The 18808-nt window shown below is 37.5% G+C and overlaps 2 protein-coding genes and 1 long non-coding RNA gene across 4 annotated transcripts; 2 read left to right on the forward strand and 1 right to left on the reverse strand.

The window, feature by feature from the left end:
* Positions 1-367: 367 nt before the first annotated feature.
* LOC145223906 (alpha-1A adrenergic receptor-like) lies at positions 368-5998 on the forward strand. The gene is made up of 5 exons (XM_080090316.1): positions 368-684; positions 1105-1279; positions 2057-2188; positions 4469-4640; positions 5383-5998. Exons 1-5 carry the CDS (start codon positions 370-372, stop codon positions 5534-5536), a joined length of 948 nt encoding a protein of 315 aa, XP_079946442.1. The 5' UTR covers positions 368-369; the 3' UTR covers positions 5537-5998.
* On the forward strand, positions 2640-3989 carry LOC145224198 (uncharacterized). Its single transcript, XR_013859588.1, has 2 exons — positions 2640-2862; positions 3130-3989. It is a non-coding gene; the product is annotated as an uncharacterized LOC145224198 (long non-coding RNA).
* LOC145223907 (phospholipid phosphatase 1-like) lies at positions 5630-18747 on the reverse strand. 2 transcript variants are annotated; one of them, XM_080090318.1, is made up of 7 exons: positions 18580-18745; positions 17715-17872; positions 17025-17121; positions 16326-16542; positions 15639-15696; positions 14682-14858; positions 5630-6717 (listed from the first exon to the last, which is right to left on the reverse strand). In XM_080090318.1, exons 1-7 carry the CDS (start codon positions 18641-18643, stop codon positions 6556-6558), a joined length of 933 nt encoding a protein of 310 aa, XP_079946444.1. In that variant the 5' UTR covers positions 18644-18745; the 3' UTR covers positions 5630-6555. The 2 variants fall into 2 exon arrangements, with proteins under 2 accessions (XP_079946444.1, XP_079946445.1); XM_080090319.1 differs by lacking the exon at positions 5630-6717 and adding an exon at positions 9909-10374 and having other exon boundaries at positions 18580-18747.
* Between the last annotated feature and the right edge of the window lie 61 nt (positions 18748-18808).

Genomic DNA, 18808 nt, shown 5'->3' on the forward strand with positions numbered 1-18808 from the left:
TTCAGATTAGACAAGAACTTGCATTGCAGAGATTAGATTAAATTTGCAAAGAATTTTTGATGTTTATAAAAATAGTTTTGATGCCCCTACTGACAAAATGAAAAACGTGTTGGTCTCAATTTCTCATACGCGAGAGAACTACGAAAAAAGTGACGGTATTGCAGCGACCCGGAAACAATGCGTGTGAAGAGATTTGTTTACAATGCCAACTCCACTTGTGGTTATATCGCCTTCTGTTCGCCAGCGATCCACAACTGGGACTTCAACACAAACTCTTCTCTCACATCGGAGGTGGCTTGCAGCTGGTCAGGCGCTCTTGCTGTGATTTGCCTCGAAATCATCCTCTCAGTTTGCATCGTCATAGGCAACATGACGATTCTTTACGTCATGAACACGTCATCAAGCTTCTGCAACCCACAAGGCGTGTTCAAGACCTCCCTTGCCGCATCGGACTTTCTAGTTGGCGCAATAATCCTGCCCAGCGCAGCATTCAACAAGATTTTCGTGATGTTTTATCCTCTACCAGAGAATTACCTTTCGTATTTTGCGAGCACTGAGAATTCCACGTCGAGTGTTTTTCTCGGAATGCTCTTCAGCATTTGCATGTCAGCTTCCCTCTTTTCTCTCATGATTCTCGCGGTCGACCGGATGCTCGCCGTCCACTGGCCTTTCAAATATTCACAGGTGAAAATTAAGAAAGTTTAGGAGAATTGGGTTGGGTTTAAACGACAGAGTGGGTTTCCTAACGAGCTTCATGCAGTCAATCATGGGGCTTATTACATGCATGCACAACTTGAAACTTTAAAAGCACGAGTTTCGTAAAATCAACCACAACACTATTTTCATTAACGACCTTTAATTTATTACAACCGGAGAACTTTATGTTGACCTATTTACCACATTGGTGCGTTTGAAAAAAATTCGATTTTTACCAAAAAACTGGTTTTGCCACCAACTCTGCAACAGAGTCGGGTTTGGGCTCAAGATCAAATAAAACAGACTTAATCTCATTGCCTCATATTTATTTCATAATTTGACGTTTTAAACCTCAGTTTAGCTGTTCAGTAAAAGGCAGTAATTTCTGTTTTTATTTTTCACTTCTAGGGATCGTTGATGACGCGCCGTCGAGCCATCTGCCTCGTGATCGCCACCTGGTGTCTATCTGTGGTGCTGGGAGTGCTGCCGTTAGGTGACACCAAACATTTCTCCTACAGCTTGGACTACATGACCATGAGCACGATGTTGGAAATCAAACCACATTTCCACGGATCAAATGATCGTAGGTCCCCGGTTTGTGACAAAGTACTTCAGTGTCCCAAACTTCTTGACTTGTTGCTTCTTATATTTTTTTTTATTCACTTGGTCTGAACCCACGACGTTAATTACTCTACACCAGGGGTCGGCAACCTTTCAAGCGACACGTGCCAACTTGCTTGTTATTTCCATGTAGTAATGACTTTGCGTGCCAACATTTTTCTGAGTAATAGTGGTTTAATTGTGTCAGGTGATATCAATTTTATGGAGAGAATAGCGCGTTTAGTGCATGTATGGTAAGACTGGATTGTAAGACAATCATGATAAGAAACTAAAAACAATCAGTGTAACAGGTTAAATTAGTACTTCACTATGAACACGCTAAACGATTTGCGTGCTCACAAAAATCACCTCGCGTGCCAGGGGGTTGCCGACTCCTGCTTTACACAGGCCTGAATGTGAAGAGTATGTTGATGAGTAATGAGAATAAAAATTAATTGATGTTTATAAAAGTGGAAAAAAATGCCAAAACCGATTTGTGGTATAGCCACGAGAAACACATTACGTTTAGAAACGTATGCTGTGAAGTTCCTTTACACATTCCAACCAAATGATTTATTCGTACCTACTCAGTAAAAAAGACGAAACTTTTTTGCAGATAATGTCAATGCCATGTTTAAGGCTCTAGCACTAAATTGCATTTTCTGCTAAAATCACATTTATTTCTGACTCAGCATTGGCTGATGGTTTGTTATTCTGCTGACTCATTCTACGTACATCATAAATAAACTCTCTTCCACAGCCTCGGTCACGCATGGGTTGTTTTTCGTCATTCTCGTATTTATCCTTCCCTACGTTTGCGTGGTTGCCATAACGACCATCACGTGGCTCAAGCTTATCTGCGCTCGTACGACACCTTGTGGAACGTGCAAAGGTTAGTGGCGTCACCTTTCAAATAGTGTTTTGTTTTTAAGTTTGGTCGGTTAGGTTTAAGCCACATTGTCACTAGTTCGTTTTCTAGCGGTTCGGTGCAGACAGCTAAGCGGTTTCCTACAGAAAATGAATATTTCTAGAGCCATGACACATTTACCACGAACATTAAACTGGACGTGTTGCTCTCTACTTGATACAAGCTTAGACACATCAGCATTTCTGGCGTTTATTATCTTTGGGCTTATAGTTTTCGCCCCTTTTTCGTTTTGTTTATATTTCGGTTCTCACTTTTGGAGTGTTATTCCCCTGATGTCGGTGATCTGAATGTAGGACGTTGAAACGTCGGGTAAATAATTACATTTGTCAGAAGAGCATTGTTTAGTTGCTATATTATTGTTTTACTTAATCGTTTCATCTTTACATCGATTTTCAGGAACTAATTAAACGCTTAACCCTTTGAGGGTTACTGGTACATATATGTACCACAACTTTGAAGCATCGTAGAAAATTAATTTGTTGTTCGATCGATATAATTTTCACACAACCTCTCAATTTGGGTTTAATGTTTATATTTCTATAATTTTTTTGCACTTGCCACCTTCAGATCAGCTGTTTTTGTGCCTTAAAGTAGTCAGTTTTCGGTCATTCTCAAGGGCATATTTGTTTCACTTACTGGTTAGTATACAAAAACATAAAAACAAGTGACTGATAACGTTTTTTATTGTTTATGTGTTGGTTATCAGTAATTACTAGTTTTAAAAAATAAAACCCAAGTAAAAATGTAAAAATTTTGGACATACATGTTATGGTACATATATGTACCACCGTCCATTTGGGGAAAAAAGTCTAAAATTTTCAGTTTTGTTGAAAAATGCTGTTGTTTGTTTTTTAAGTCCAATTAGAACTACAAAACAGCACATTTAAGGTTTTTAGTATTTTAAGACATTTCAGAACAAAAGTGACAGGAACAAAAAGTTAGTTTTTCCACTGACATATAGCATTGTGGAGGAAATTTTGTTTGCTGATGTTAGCGACACTGAAGATGACCTTGCTTTAGATGCAGAAGATGTTAAGGTTCTCCTAAAAGATTCTAAATTGTTGCTGCCTGTTCAATGCTTGATTGTAGGGTAGCAAAAAAGCAAAGTCCTAGTGATTAGAAGAGATCTGTAGCAAGTTGAACTTCAACAACAATGAAAATATGAAACCGAGAAATGATCCAATGTATGATAGGGCTTATAAAATTAGGCCAGTACTACAGCATTTAATTCATTCATCATTTCTATCAGTCCTATTTTCTTCCGTTGATGAACATGTGATCAAATTTCAAGGGCCACAATTCTAGTATTTGCAAGAAAAGATCTAGCAAAGTCAATACAATTGAAAAGATCAACCATATACAAAGGTGTAAGCTTTGCACATGTCAAAAGATTCAGAACAGAACCAACAACAAGTATGTCCAGTGTGGCACATATCTTTGTTGTACAAAGGATAGAAAATGCTTCAAACTTTATCATGAAAAATAAGTTTCTGTGCTTGATTTTGTTGTATTTTAATTTTTTGTGACCTGTTACCATTTGCTATCTATGATTTCTTCAGACAAAACTAACATTTCCTTTTCATCTCTATATTTTTGTGAAGCTAAGTTTACTGAACTGAAATCCTACACCGGTAATGACATCATCTATTGTTGAAATACCTCCACCATTATTCTACATTTACAAGTTTTCTGGCATTTTTGTATGCTGTTGACTAGGTTTTGTGTGTTGTTTTGTAATTACTAATGAAATACATGGAATACAAGTGTTTTTAGTAAACAGAGTTTACTTACAGTGATCCTTCAATACATTTTTTACTATAAACATGAATTTGCACCAAACTTTTCAAAAAAAAAATTTCAAAAAAAATTCCCCCACATGGTTGCTGGTACATATATGTACCATGCTCTAAAATAAACAAACTAAGAAATTACAAAAAAAATTTTTGGGGAATACTTTTTTTGACCCATTTTGACTAAGATTTGTTGACTGAATTAAAAAAAGCAGTGCACAAAAAAGTGTGTCCCTCAAAGGGTTAAGGGGAAATATATTTTCCTTCAACTGAAACTGACTGATTCTGATTTAAGCAAGTATTTTATCGGCCGTTTTACAGTTCCATTCGTTTCAAACATTCAACCACGTTTTGCGCTTAACGCGTCTTTCCTAATCAACCAATCAAAGTACTTGAAACTTTTCTTAATTTTTAACAGGTTGTACTATTCTGAAACATGTTTGTTTTGTCACAGGTGCTAGAATTTTCACAAGCAGTACGTCATCGACCGCGGGACAGTCCCTAAACCGCGACCTTGAACGAGTGACGTTGACGATATTTATAATGGTGGCGGTTTTTACGATTTGTGTTCTTCCCTTCCTTGCCGCGCAAATCGAAAACCTTGCAATGGCGCACGAACAATCACGGTATGGAGATTAAAGCGAAAATGTATGCCAGGGGTGTCAAACTCGTGGTCTGCGGGCAGCATGTGGGCCACAGAGCCCTGTAAAGCCTCAAACACTCAACAACAGTTATAATATTATATCAGATTTTTGCCTAAATATAATAATTTTTTCTAACTTTGCAAAGTGAAAGCTAATATTTAAAACAGACATTTACAGATATTTTAAATAAAAACTCATATGATGTTATGAATAGAAACGATAGTAAAACCGTTCCTCTAACTAAAAATAAGCGTTGAGTTTGAGTGTATAAAATAGATTAAAAATCCCATGCGGCCCTTGGCATAATTTTTAAACTGCAATGGGGCCCCCGAGCACCACGAGTTTGACACCCCTGATGTAAGCCATCACGAAACCGAATTTTAATGTGGTTCCGGTTGGCGTACTGCTCCGCTTTAGTTTCGTTTGGGAGAAGTATTGTAAACCAATCTTTCCGTGTATTCCTGTTTTATTCACACCCGAACCGGAATTCTGATTAAACTTATAACTCTAAATTTTATGATAAATACCAAATAGATTTTCGACATTTTGTGTGTAACTAATGTGGCCCTTCATAGTGCTCATGCCACCAGACCATTATTTTCCGCATGAAACTTGGAACAGATTCGTGTACAGGTGTAATTTCCTGAACACAACCCACTTAGGGGGCTTGATCACGTATCAAAAAGCATTTTAATCCGAACTTAATACACCGATTTTTTTCCAGGGAGATGACGTCACGTGGTTGCAACCCTGCGTTTTATATGATTTCTGTGGAGCTGCTGTACATGAACAGTCTGAGCAATTTCGTCATTTACAATTTGCGGAACGACTTCTTCAAGAAGGAACTCAGATCCAAAATAAAACTTCACTGTTGCTAGGCTACGTGGTCACGTGACTGAAAAATGACGTCACTATTTTTTTTACTATTTCTTGCAACGATCAAGAAAAAAATACAAAACTTAAACAGAAACTTTAAAATGTACAAAATGATTTATTCACAAGCAACAACGTCACAAACACAAAACAATGACCGTGAAGAAAATGCCGTTGTGACGTAATAGGACAGTGCGTTATTTGAAACGAGAGTGGGCGGGACGTTGCAGCGTGGGGCCAAATATGACGACATCGCAATAAATTTCGAACATTTCTGGAAACAAAATCACTGTTTCAGCAAAAATGACAAATTGTGAGAACAAACTAAAGGTGACTGTAGTGAAAACGTTACTTCGTTTTACTGCATTTACTCGATTGTAAGCCGTTTTGTTTGATGTTAGGTACTATTGTTCTGTAACACTTCTTTATGACGCTACACAGTACAACTATTTGTCAACAATTGTGAGTCAGGTAAATAATTCTACCCAGCAGAGCGTATGTTGACGTGGAAAGTCAACATGAAAAGTACATTTGAACGTGAAATAAATCAAAAAGCAGGGGTGTAGAAATAATATCGGTATGATATTAAAATGTAAGCCGCCCTCAATTATAAGCGGCACAAACAGTAGGGTAAAAAAAATGAGTGGCTTACAATGGAATAAACACGGTAGTTGGGGTTCGAACACGCGACGACAAACTCTGCAATATTGAGGATGTACAAGCAATGATACAGTTTGATAATGTGTGAACAAAACCAATACATTGGTTTGAAAGTTTACAATGCACGGTAAAACAATTCATTTTATGACGCAATAAACACTTACAGAATACAGATTCATGAAATAAAACTGCCGAGGTGAAATCGAATTCGCAATATTTCGAGATTTAAAAAAAAACATTGTTTCGAAACTTTCAGTCAGTGAGAAAATGTTTTCAAAATTAACGTCCTTTACTTAGCAAGACAAAACCGTGTCGCACACACACACGTTGTGACGTGATAAGTACAACGTTTATGACGCAACAATCAATGATCGGATACGTCACCGTCTTTTAGATTGGTCAATGAGCTCCCAGCATTTATGGGTGTAGTAGCGTGACGTAGTGTTCTTCCAACGTCTCCGTTTGATTCGACATCGATTGATTTGGGCGGGATCGTTTTTTGAACCGACATAAAGAAGGCGTAGACCTGAAGAAAAGTTTACATGATTTAGTTGAATAAAAACCCTTTGTGTCTCGCGGTTTTTGGGGGAAAATCGAAGAAAAATCTGGTTTTTGCCGGGATATTCCAGTTTCAAAGCGGTCTGAACCGGCTTTTGCCTCCTACCGAACCTCCAAACCGGTTTTAAAATCAAAACATTTTCCCCGATTTTTGTAAAAAACAAGGCAGAATTAGCCTTTGTAACGTTTCAAATAGAATTGTTGCTTTTTGAAACATATGTTTTTGTTTATTGTATCCAAAATTCTAAAGGCTCTGTATTGTAACATCTTAATGTCAACAGAACTTAAGTGTTTGTTTTCTGTAAACTAACAAAACAGAAAACACACAAATAAGTGAATTTATTTGTCATGAAACGGAGCAAGCCAAGTCAAAATTTTATTTGCATTGTCACTTTATCCAAATGTCATTGATTAAAAGTTTCGCAAAAACAGAAAGGACACCCAAAAAAACCATTGGTTATCGAGTCAAGTGTTCCGTTGTTTGAATGATGCTTGAAATATTCTGGGTGTTTTCTCCCGTAGGACCAAAACACAAAAACACCGACAAAAGCAATAGGTTTTAAAGTGTAGCAGCGATCTGTGTATGTAAGTTGCGGTGTCTTATTTTCAACCAGTGGACTCTATGACAGGAAGTGAGGTGGACCCTTGAATTTACGTCACTTCGGCTATACCCTGCTGATATTAAGGGTCAGTGACGATGTCCGCTGTGATGTATCAGAGTATTAAGGGACATAAGGTTGTTTGGAGGGGAACGGGTAAAGTTATGGTGAACCTGGAAAGTTGAACTGGTGCTTCTAAAACTATGCGGCCTTAAGATGACGGAAAACTTTATTAACACCAGTGGTCGGCAACCGTCGGTCCGCGAGTTTGTTACCGGGCCGTATACTGTTTCAGGTTAAATGCTTTAAAACATTTTGCCCATGTATTCCAGGGATGATAAACTAGTTTAGGCATTTTAATTGCTGAATATTTGTAGGTTTTTGAAAGTCGGCTCGTGATAAAATTTTGGTTTTAAAAACGGTCCGCAGTAGAAAAAAGGATGCCGACCCCTGATTTACACAATATGATTCCTAATTTTTATCGCTGTTTCATATTTTCATCAGCGGGGCGCCCTCGGGTCAGAAAGTTTAGTTGCTATGGACTTTGGTTGCTATGGCAACTCCCGCGCGTTTCCGGTCGCTTTTGCTGATTTTCCGTTTTCATTCATTAAACGACTTCCCAGCGTTTATCTGAGTGCTGAGTTATGCTTACTAAGCACGTGCTTTCCGAAAAAGTCTTTATGTCGGCATTTGTTTATTAAGTCATGTTGGCGGGCGACAATATTTTAAACCAGGGGTCGGCAACCTTTTTTCTACTGCGGACCGTTTTCGAAATGGAAATTTTATCGCGGACCGGCCTACAAATATTTAGCAATTAAAAAAATATTTAACTAATTTGGGCAAAATGTTTTAAAGCATTTCACCTGAAAAATTATACGGCAACGGCGGTTGCCGACCACTTTTTTAAACGCAATAAACATAATTTGAACTTTATTCTAAGCCGAAGTCATTTCGGGATAAAATCGAAAAACATCACATGGTAATTTCTGCTCAAGCCGCAAACCCTAATAAATCCCCCTCAGGCGTCGCGATTTGCTTATTACGTCATAATTAAAAACACAATGTAACCGTGACTTTCTTAACACTTGACTACTCAACCGTGACCAGTTAAAATCAAACTACACTTGGACAATCAAGCGTGACAGACAGATGTCATCGAGTAATCACCGAAGCGTGAAGGGCAGGTGTTATGCGGTAGAGGTCGGACGTCTGTAAATCCTGGCATGTCAGAAATGATTAAAAATCGATGGAGACGACTAGTGTTTGTCAGTAACACGAGAAAAGGTAGAATCCGGTCAGGATATCGGGGATCAAGATTTGTACCGGTTCACAACCTGTGTACTTTGTTACTTCTATCCAGTGGTGGGATTCAAATGTTTTGTCAGCCAGTTCTATCACAAAAGTCATATTTTTCAGCCAGTTCTGTTACAAAAAGTCCATTACCAGTATAATCAGTAACGCTAACCGGTTTACTGGTCTCATAAAATTACATAAGACGGTTCAAAATAACCGGTGCGAACCTGCTGAATCCTAACACTGCTTCCATACTTGAGGCGAACCAGGTCGATTTTATTCAACACGTTTCCAGCACTTAGGATTGCAAATTATGAAGTTTCCTCAAGTTTTTCATCAGTAGCTTCGCAAGGTATTTGTCCTTGTTTAATGCGACAGCGCTTAGCATAAAACAAGGACAAAGAAGCATTAATTTCATCACGATATTATAACTTTTTTTGTTTTACGTTTTTTCCTGTATTTTATGCGACAAACAAGTTAAATGGATTCTTTTGTTTCATTCGCCTGACCACAACATATTGCGGAAACATTCGATTCTGGACTGAAATGTTTAGATTGATGTATTGCTTGTTTGCCGGCTCCCCGATGTCTGACACGAGGACAGTTAGACCTAATACAAGGCGCCCAATGCACTTTCAACCCGATGTAGTCGGACAATGACATTATGACGACCTTTCTACACAACTAGATGACATTGTCCGACATTCAGCGGAGAAGTATTGCTGACAAACAGAACATGGGTAGCAATGTCAAGGGGTGTGTGTGTGTGTGGGGGGGGGGGGATTCACGTTGAAGTAAAGACGGGATTTTCGTCACAACCGCAATTCAAGTATCAATGTGACATCACAAATATGTTTGCTAACATCACAATCCAATGGACAAAAATCGAAGCCTACTTGCGAAACATCGTAAGTCCACGTTGTACGAGGGTGGTTCCTATTCGCAGTTCGGGCGAAACTTCTTGTTTTCGAAACCAGTCGAGCAGGTTGACGTAATAACTGGGATTTGTTACGTAAACAAACACGCGGGATTGTTTGTAACATAATCACATGAGTGTTTGCAAACAATACAATGTCGAACTTGGATTAAAGAAATTAATTCTAAACCAGAAAGTTTTGGTTGTTTTCATGTCTTGAGTCTTGGAACAGAATTTTTCAATTTTGTTTTGGCAAATGTCAAACGGAAAAAATCGGAAATCCTAAATGCCCAAACTCCAATGAATAGAACTTCTACGTGCGCCTTAAATAGAACAAATTTGAACAATAGCCACAATCTTGACACGTTTATTTGTGTATGATGCAACAATCAGCCACAAAGCAACAATGAAGACTTGACAAATACGAAATAACACCATGAAAAGCGGCAGCTGCGTTACAACTTTGGGAATAATTCTACGTCTACCTTAAGGGCGGCAATTTTCGACCAATCACGACACGAATTACTTTGACCTTTAATAACCTCTTGGAAATTTATCGCCGACAGTAAAACTGACATGAGAAAAAATTTAAGCCCACCACCAACTATTTTTAAGTAAACATCTAATACTGTATAACACGAACTAAACTGTATCACGTTTTGGAAATACGGCGCCCCTACTTAAAACACAAACAGTAATATTTCAGGATTTATTCTTCGGAGAAAAGACGAATTCTCTCATGAGGCGAACTTTCGGGGATTTCTGATTTCGTGTTTCGTTTCTTGTCTTTCTCTTGTGACCTCACATAAAGAAAAACCTGAACAAATGTGGCCTTCATATCACTGATGATGGCATGAGCATTTGCCGAAATGTTTGAAATTTTAAGCATGTCGCTTTTTACGTCTATTTGGGCTGTTATTTTCATCATTAAACTTATGAACAGATCCGTATACTATTATTACATGCGTTTTAACTATTGTTACATGCGAGGAAAGAATGATTGCTCCAAGCTAAGCTATGATGAATTTACTAAATAAATTTATAACCAATTGATTGAAGCATCCAGCAATTGTACACAACACGCAATTATTCTACATGAACACAGGGCATTTATGACGTAACAATGTTGCAATTGTGCATAAAACACAGCAATTCTAAATAAACACAGGCATTTATGACGCAACTATGATTGTTTTAGTACGTAGATCTACTTTGATTGATGGTTGTATGAAAGCACAATGAGCATTGTGACATCATTTGTGGTCAATATGGCATTCCCTTGTATGCCAACGAGCTCCCGGGGAATGACGCAAAATGTCTGGGAACAGAACATTGACCGGTTTGTCCGACCACAAATACACGCGTACTAAATATAAACCCCGGTTGAATTAACGCACGAGTCCAAGGTACAATATGGGAATTTATGAACCTGCCAACTCGGTGTTAAACTCAGCAACATTTTATTAATTACGGAACACTGACAAAACTTTTCAATTTCGACGGCGAGTATGGTAATAAAATGTAGGTTACAATTTACACGACTTAAAGATATCACTGTTATTGTAATATTTATGTTGAATAAATGTGCCATTCGGTTTAATTGACGTAAGGTTTCAATTTCGCAAAACTTGAGGTACAAATGATTTGTAATTAGTAAGGCTTTAACTAATCAACATCACTCAATCTGGATCTTCGCCTAATTTGGACAAAACTAAAGGTACAAATGACTTGTAATGTGGTAAGGCTCTAAGCAACTAATCCTGAAAAATTTTTTGGTCCAAACGGTTCCGATTTACCGTGGTTTACTCAATTTTTGAAACCCAATCCAGTATTTCGGGGAAAACGAAATTACCAGCACATGACCAACTGTTCTACTTAAAGTAAAAAAAAATCAGAACATGCATGTAGTCATCGCTCGACACAAACGTCACTTGTTACGTCACACTTGCTAGTGTGAATCACACAGGACTTTCCTATTGTTACGTTTCAAGAAAACAACCGAAGCTTGTGTTCGTGGGAAACCGGGGGATAAGTTTGTGTGAAGGTAAACGATTTGCTGTGGATCCCAGTGAATCTTGGTTGGAATGTGACATCAACAACTTGCATGTTGACCCGATTCTCACTAATATGCGGGAAAACTCCACCAAAGTTGCCACGCACACAGGTCACTGACAGGTAAAGCAGAGGTCGGCAACCCTTGGCACGCATTTCAAGGTGTTTTTTCATGGCAAAGTGTTTTTTCATGGCACACCAACCGGTTTGCGTCTTTTTTTGAAGTAGTAATTAAACCAGTTGCACTGCTCGTTTTCACTTTTAATCATGCAATAGTCTTAAAATTCAGCCTTACATGCACAAAACACTCAGCTTTCACTTTATTATTGACATCTACTGGCACAAACCACTATTATTTAGAAAAACGTTGGCACGCGAAGTCATTAACACATGGAAATATCAAGTAAACTGGCACGCGTCGCCTAAAAGGTTGCCACGGTTGAATGCACTTGCCTAACTCCAAAAACCGTGAAAAGGCTTGTTTTCAACAAACGTTGGGAAAAACCAGTGACTCAATGGTGGTTTGGGATGGTAACTTTTAAACCTTTCAACAGTTCAAGGTTTTGACAGTTTATGCGTTAAAACAATCCTAGGATTTCGTTTCATGTTGTAAACAAAGGCTTAAAGGACGGAAAACACATTCCTGAAACTTAAGATATAAAGCATGTAAGTTTTTTACCCCCATTGAACCAAGAAATTTAAAGTTGTATTTGTTAGGAATGCTAGTAATGCGTTTAAATCAATGACGTTACATTCAATTACAAGTGCCAACGAAAATGAGAAAATTATTTCAGTTGCTGTTGTGTGGACATACTTTCAAATTTTAAGTGAAGGTTCACACAAACAACTTTTTCAGCACCAAACACCAGGAAAGCTTTCTACAGAAAACCAATTTATTCGCGGACAATTCGCAACGATGATAGTGTCAGGTATATTAAATCAGGTGGTAACGCCCTGAATGAGACATCCAAACGTCGGATAAAGTATTTCAATTGCCGGTTGAGCAATGATAACAACAATGATTGCTGCAACGTTTGCAATAAGATGTATTTACGACATAAAAAAGGGTCTGGACATTGTGTTGTTTCAGTTAAGCCACTTCTCAACTACTTTATCAAAAAGGGCAGTGGTAAATGTCGGCTGGTTGAACGCACGTCCACCATTCGTCTATAAACCGCACAAAGTCGTTGAAACTCGATATTCGTCAATTAGTAATCGCGCAACCGAAATAACTTGCGACATATCCTCCGCACAAGCCACAGTCTCGTCATAATTGATTTGTTACGTAACAAGAAACAAGCAGGCCACACTTTTGTCGGGGTTTGTGGCGCCAACTCGGTCAGTGACGCCAGTAAAATGCGTGTAGTCTGTGGTATTATGGAACCGGTGGCTGCGTGGCGGGTCAATTAATCAAATGTGGCCACGGGGCCCGGTTTGGTTCAATCTGTTTTTGGCCTTTCAACGCAAGGGCCTTATCGTGTGGGAAAATAGGTCGGTATCAGTTTCAGTACATTTGTTACAACGGGCCGCTGTGTTTGAACATGATGAAGTGAGTGTTCAATTACATAAAGGGCTTGGGATTGGTTTTCGCCACATGAAACAACACAACTTTAATGAACAAAACCTCTAACATTTAACTTTGCAAAGTAATTAACTAAATTAAAGCAAGAAACTTGGAACCGATCATGAAAGTATTTTAACTATTCCTTATCACAAAACGACAGATTAACTGATATTTTTGTTTCGCTTAAAGATGTCTTTATTCTGAACTGGCAACACAACATGTCCGTTTCCATTATATAAGTTAAAGAAAACAAGCCGATTTGGCGTCGGTTCAAACCAATTGTGTAAACACTGAAAACAAATGTAAGAGACGATTCCTGCATCGAAAAATCCGGTCCATTATCGACATCTGCTCCCCACAGATAACGCTGCCCTCCATTAACCAAACCGGTCACCTCAATTCATCACGAATTTTTTGACTTTTTCAAGCCACTTTCCACCCAGCCATTAAACCACGCATCACATTTATCACCATTTCTAGTTTTCACATTAAAATCCCCAGCTTCGTAAGCCCGGGTGGTCCGCTAAAGTGGCAAATGCGCGGTTTGAACTGGAACTTTTTAATACAACCTTTGCCAAACAAACGACTATAGGGACGGACACTTTAAATTCGCCCTTATCTACTGTATCTAATGGAATAGAAGGCATTAAAAATGTATCAAGTTTAGCTCTTCTGACAAATGTAAGACAGAAGAGCTCTATAAACTTGATATTATGCCTGACAGCAATAGCTTTCATATTAAAAATGTATGTTTCGTGTTGCGCTATGGTGACTTGGTTTTAGTGGGTAACAGTTGCCTGTTTGTAACCGGTATTTTACGCACAAAGTTACTATTACAAAGCAGTTCGACTTGGCTGACATGATCACTACACCACTTGTGCAAGATGTTTTTGTGAAAATTTGGATGTTGGTAACAAATGTACATATTTGCCCAATCACCAAACATGTTTTATCAACTTCTTGTTGTGAATATTGAATATATTCGCCTGTAATGAAATGTTTTGTGATCCAGTGCTATAGAATGTGGTTTGAAACTAAAACTTGCGTTTTTTCTCTAAAGAGCGAGAAACGCGTAAATATGAACGAAGTTAACCAGCTTTAGCTAATGAACTGCTCTGGTTAATTACGCTGAATGCGACTAAGAATTAGATGAACATTAGATTAAAAAATCAAATCAGAAGAACAAATTACAGTGGAATAGAAAAGGTAAATGTGATTCAAATACAAAAAATGGTGCTTTTCTCTAAATAACGGAAAAACGGAAAAAAGCATCAGGAAGTTACCCAGCTGTTACCTCCTTGTAGTGCTATGACCAATTATCTCTAATATAAGTAAGAATTGCATGAACAATAGATTAAATAAAACACCTTGAAAAACAAATTACGGCATTCGAATTAAAAGAGATGGTTCAATTCTGCTTGTAATGTGCTAATTGGCATAAAACAGTGAAAGGTTCCCAATCGACAAAACGGCATTGTTTGCAAACAACAACAAAAAACAGCACTCACCGTTCCCATGGCAACCAACGTTCCGAGGAGGCATCCGGCCAATACGTCAGAGAAGCGATGCTTAAAATCGAAAACACGGGAACAGCAAATCCAGACTGCCCAAGCTATCACACCGGTTTGGACGAGATGGCGGGCTAGGCGGGTTCGCTGAGAGGTCATCCGGTATTCCAGGTACATCTGGAAGCGACACAACAATGCTTTTAGAACGCATAACAATCGTTCTCGAACCAACAACAATCACATGCACCGTGAGGTTTCTTGCGATTTATGATTATTTGTGAAAAGTTTTTAAACGTTCCCAGGTGCCTTCCTGCTTTTTAGGGGCTTAAACATATAATTGGCCCATTTAAAAAATACACGTCTAGAAAGGGTATGGGTTTGCTGTTGTAAAACATTTACAGTGTACAAATATAGACTTTTTCGGTCAGGGGAAAATGTGCTTGAACTAATCTTTATTTTACAAAGGACAGAAATTATTAACACAATTTCTTGGGCTTGGGTCACCCCTGGCTCAATGTTCGGGGACATTTTACAAGTTAACCAGCGTTGGGATTTAAAATGTTTGTCGGCCGGTTCTGTTACAAAAGTTATATATTTCAGCCGGTTCTTTTACAAAAGTCATATTTTTCAGGTGGTTCTGTCACAAAAGTCATATTTTTCAGCTGGTTCTGTTACAAAAAGTCATATTTTTCAGGTGGTTCTGTCACAAAAGTCATATTTTTCAGCTGGTTCTGTTACAAAAAGTCATATTTTTCAGGTGGTTCTGTCACAAAAGTCATATTTTTCAGCTGGTTCTGTTACAAAAAGTCCATTGACAGTAACCAGTAATGCTAACCGGTTCGCTGGTCTCACACAAATTTCGCAAGACGGTTCTAAAGAACCAGTGCGAATCGGCTGAATTCCACCACTGAAGTAACTACAAAAAAAGAAAACACAAAAAACATGCTATGAACTCACCACAACGTAGAGAGCCATGTAGAATGCAAAGGATGCATGCCCAGAAGGGAAGGACTTTCTAAAATGTTAGGAGTGATTAATCATTCTGCTGTGAAACGGATGCTCTACTTTTTGAGCCGGCCTAAATTAGCTCAACATCCTGGATGTAGGGGTGTGGCAAAAACGATAGGGGTGTGGCAAAATCGAATGTTATATGAGGGGCTCAACAAATTTGTGTTTGTTGTTATTTTTTAAGGCTAAGGAATTGTAAGTGGTAAATTTTACAAAAAACGTTATTACGAACCAAAAAATTATTATTAAATTAATTGACCCAAACATTTTCAAAACATCAATCACATTGTATTTGCAAAATGTTTAGGTTAATTGATTTAATAATTTTTGTCTGTTAATATTTTTTTACAGTAATTATAAATTGTAAACGATGTATTTTTAATGTATTCAATCAATGAACCTAAACAAGCACTGCATTTGCAAAAACATTTCAAATTTACATTGTCACTGCAACATTACACTTTGAACACAACGTTTCAGTTTTGTATGCAGGGTTGCCATACCATCCTCATTTTACAGAAAAGTCCTTTTTTGATTTTTTGACTTGAGTCCTTTTAATTTTTCGGTTATCCTTATTTTTACGTCCATATCGATGGCAACCCTGTTTATTTATAACTGTTGTGCCTTGCTACCCACCTTGCATCCAACATTCGCTCGTGAAAATTGTGCTGTGGAATTTGAGGGTGTGAAGTTCGCATGCATTTGTAGTCGGTGATGTATAAAAACTGGTTTGCATCGGTACAGTTCACATCAGGTTGGCACAAATCAAAGAAATGTGGTCGCATACGACCCACTGACTGTTTTCCAATGTCTGTAAGGAACTGGTTGATGCAGCCACCCACAATTGCATAACCTGAGAATTAAAGTGTTTAGTTATTAATGCATGTACGCAACAGAAAAACAATTGATCGTAAGGAACAGGCTATACTAACAAAACAGAAAAGTGTAATATTAAAGCCTATGGTTAATAATGCATGTATGCAACAATTGATCATAAGGATTAAGATATGCTACAAAACACACAAGTTTAATATTAAGGTGTTTATCTAGTAATGCATTCAAGCAACAGAAAAACAATTCACCATGATAAACAAGCAATGTTAACACAACACAAAAGTGCAGGCTCTTCAAAGTGTAGCAAACTATAAATTTGCCCGAGGTTACTGAACAAGCAAACAAATTGGCACTGTTCAAGTCAGTATTTACCACAAAACAACTGCAAAGGTTGAAAATTAATTTGTTTTCGATTATTTAAGTCATCCATTTGTTTATCACACATGCATGCATAAGATGTGTTTACAATACAACACACTGTTTATAGAGATCTGTACCAACCTACAGCCCGATAAATATTGCAAACCAGCGGATGGAAAAATGAGTTGTGCACCATCGGACAGCGTCTTCTAAACAACAATGTCTCCACTACTAGGACCTGAGGAAAACCGGTCATGAATTGTTAATTTGTCAGATATGTTTGATTAAAAAAACACCAGAGGTACATCTGCACAGGAAGTACTTTCAAAATAATAATAGAAAATATAAATGTTTTGAAACATTATAGAAATGAATACACATACTTGTGTGCAACAAAATACTTCTGCATTTAACTGATGATTTTAATAGTATTTATGGTCAGTTTGTTAGAAACCATTAATAGGTGGAACTTTGCATAAGATAAATGCGTAACACCCACCTCACTTTTCAAATACTTACACAAATTCAGGAATACATATCACATTTTTGAAAAATTATAAAAACTAATTAAAACACTTTGATATAGAAACTACTGAACAAGGATTTCCTCCACCAGGTTGCATATTTAACAAATTTGTCATTTAACTGGTGTGATGCTAAACAAAATACTTGTTGTTTTTCAAGAACTTGTATTTTTGCTGACATTTTACTTAAATACAACAAAATATTTTTAAATTCAATTGTTGGTTAAAGTAACATTTAAGGTCAGTTCACAAGGGAACATCAATAGTTTGTTGAACTTTGCATAAGGTAAATGTAAAGTTCACTTACAGTTATCAGCATGAAGCCACATCCTGATACAAACAACAAGGTTGAAGAAAGCGTACTGTTGCGATAGGGAAATCGGATGGTGATGTCGCTACAGAAAAACCCGTTCATCGTGAGCGGAACGACATCGAGAAGGTTGTAAACCCACAGTGGGATTAAAACTGTGACAACAATAATATTTACATCTAGTTAAGATGAACATAAATTTTTAACTCAGATCAGCCCTGAAGCGTCTATGCAGACCAGCAATCAAGGCACACTCATAAGTAAATCACAGTGGGCCTGGCACACACACGGTGATTTACACCTAGTTTATGGTCTTCAGTTTACAGGGTTGAACGTATGTTTTGTCAAACATTGGCACAAAGGGGCGTGAACCCTAAGCAAAAATAAAACTGTGACAATGATAATGGTAAATATTTTTTGCACTTAAGAGTTTAGACAGTTACAACCCATTATAATAGACACACATATGTATAAATGTGTTTGTACAAATAAAAACCAAACAAATTTGCAACAATAACCTTTGAAATTTAATTGAATAATTTAACTAGAAGGTTGTAACTGATATGGCCCCTCATATCACTGATAATGGCATGAGCAAGCATGTAGCTTTTAAGGTCAATTTGTATATTGTATTCTAGAAAAAAGTTGTTAATTTATTGTGCTGCATGTACTTGTGGAACTATTCTTCCAAACACGAAAATAAAAATAAAAATGATGTGTATTGTATAATTATGCTTATATTTTTTGACCAACCAGATTTGACAACAAACAGTAATTTTTCTTGAGATAAAGTCAACTGGTGTAACTTAAATGTTTTAATTGGGCGAACAGTTTTATTGCTTTTGCTCAAAAATCAACTTACATATAAAATAACAAAACAAGTCCAGTAGCACTTTGAGGATATCTCGTTTTGCAGTTGGATCCATGACTTTGGTTAGTTCGCAGTGGATACACACGACAATAACTCACACTACAAAAACATTACTAGCACTGAAATCAATATAAAACCTGTGGATTACAACAAAAATAACTACAATGGTGAATAATATCTGCTGCCAATTAAGTCTTGTTAATTTCACCCCAAAAATCAT

This window comes from Phallusia mammillata, chromosome 4 (assembly GCF_965637545.1).
Source record: "Phallusia mammillata chromosome 4, kaPhaMamm4.hap1.1, whole genome shotgun sequence".
NCBI lineage: Eukaryota > Metazoa > Chordata > Ascidiacea > Phlebobranchia > Ascidiidae > Phallusia > Phallusia mammillata.

Excerpts from the sequence above, each read along its gene's own strand:
- LOC145223906 (XM_080090316.1), top strand. The coding sequence starts at position 370 with ATGACGATTCTTTACGTCATGAACACGTCATCAAGCTTCTGCAACCCA. Across the intron at positions 685-1,104 it reads GGCCTTTCAAATATTCACAG|GGATCGTTGATGACGCGCCG; the intron begins GTGAAAATTAAG and ends TTTCACTTCTAG. Across the intron at positions 4,641-5,382 it reads ATGGCGCACGAACAATCACG|GGAGATGACGTCACGTGGTT; the intron begins GTATGGAGATTA and ends ATTTTTTTCCAG.
- LOC145223907 (XM_080090318.1), bottom strand. The coding sequence starts at position 18,643 with ATGGATCCAACTGCAAAACGAGATATCCTCAAAGTGCTACTGGACTTG. Across the intron at positions 16,543-17,024 it reads CAATATTTATCGGGCTGTAG|GTTATGCAATTGTGGGTGGC; the intron begins GTTGGTACAGAT and ends TTTAATTCTCAG. Across the intron at positions 15,697-16,325 it reads GAGCGAATGTTGGATGCAAG|AAAGTCCTTCCCTTCTGGGC; the intron begins GTGGGTAGCAAG and ends CTAACATTTTAG.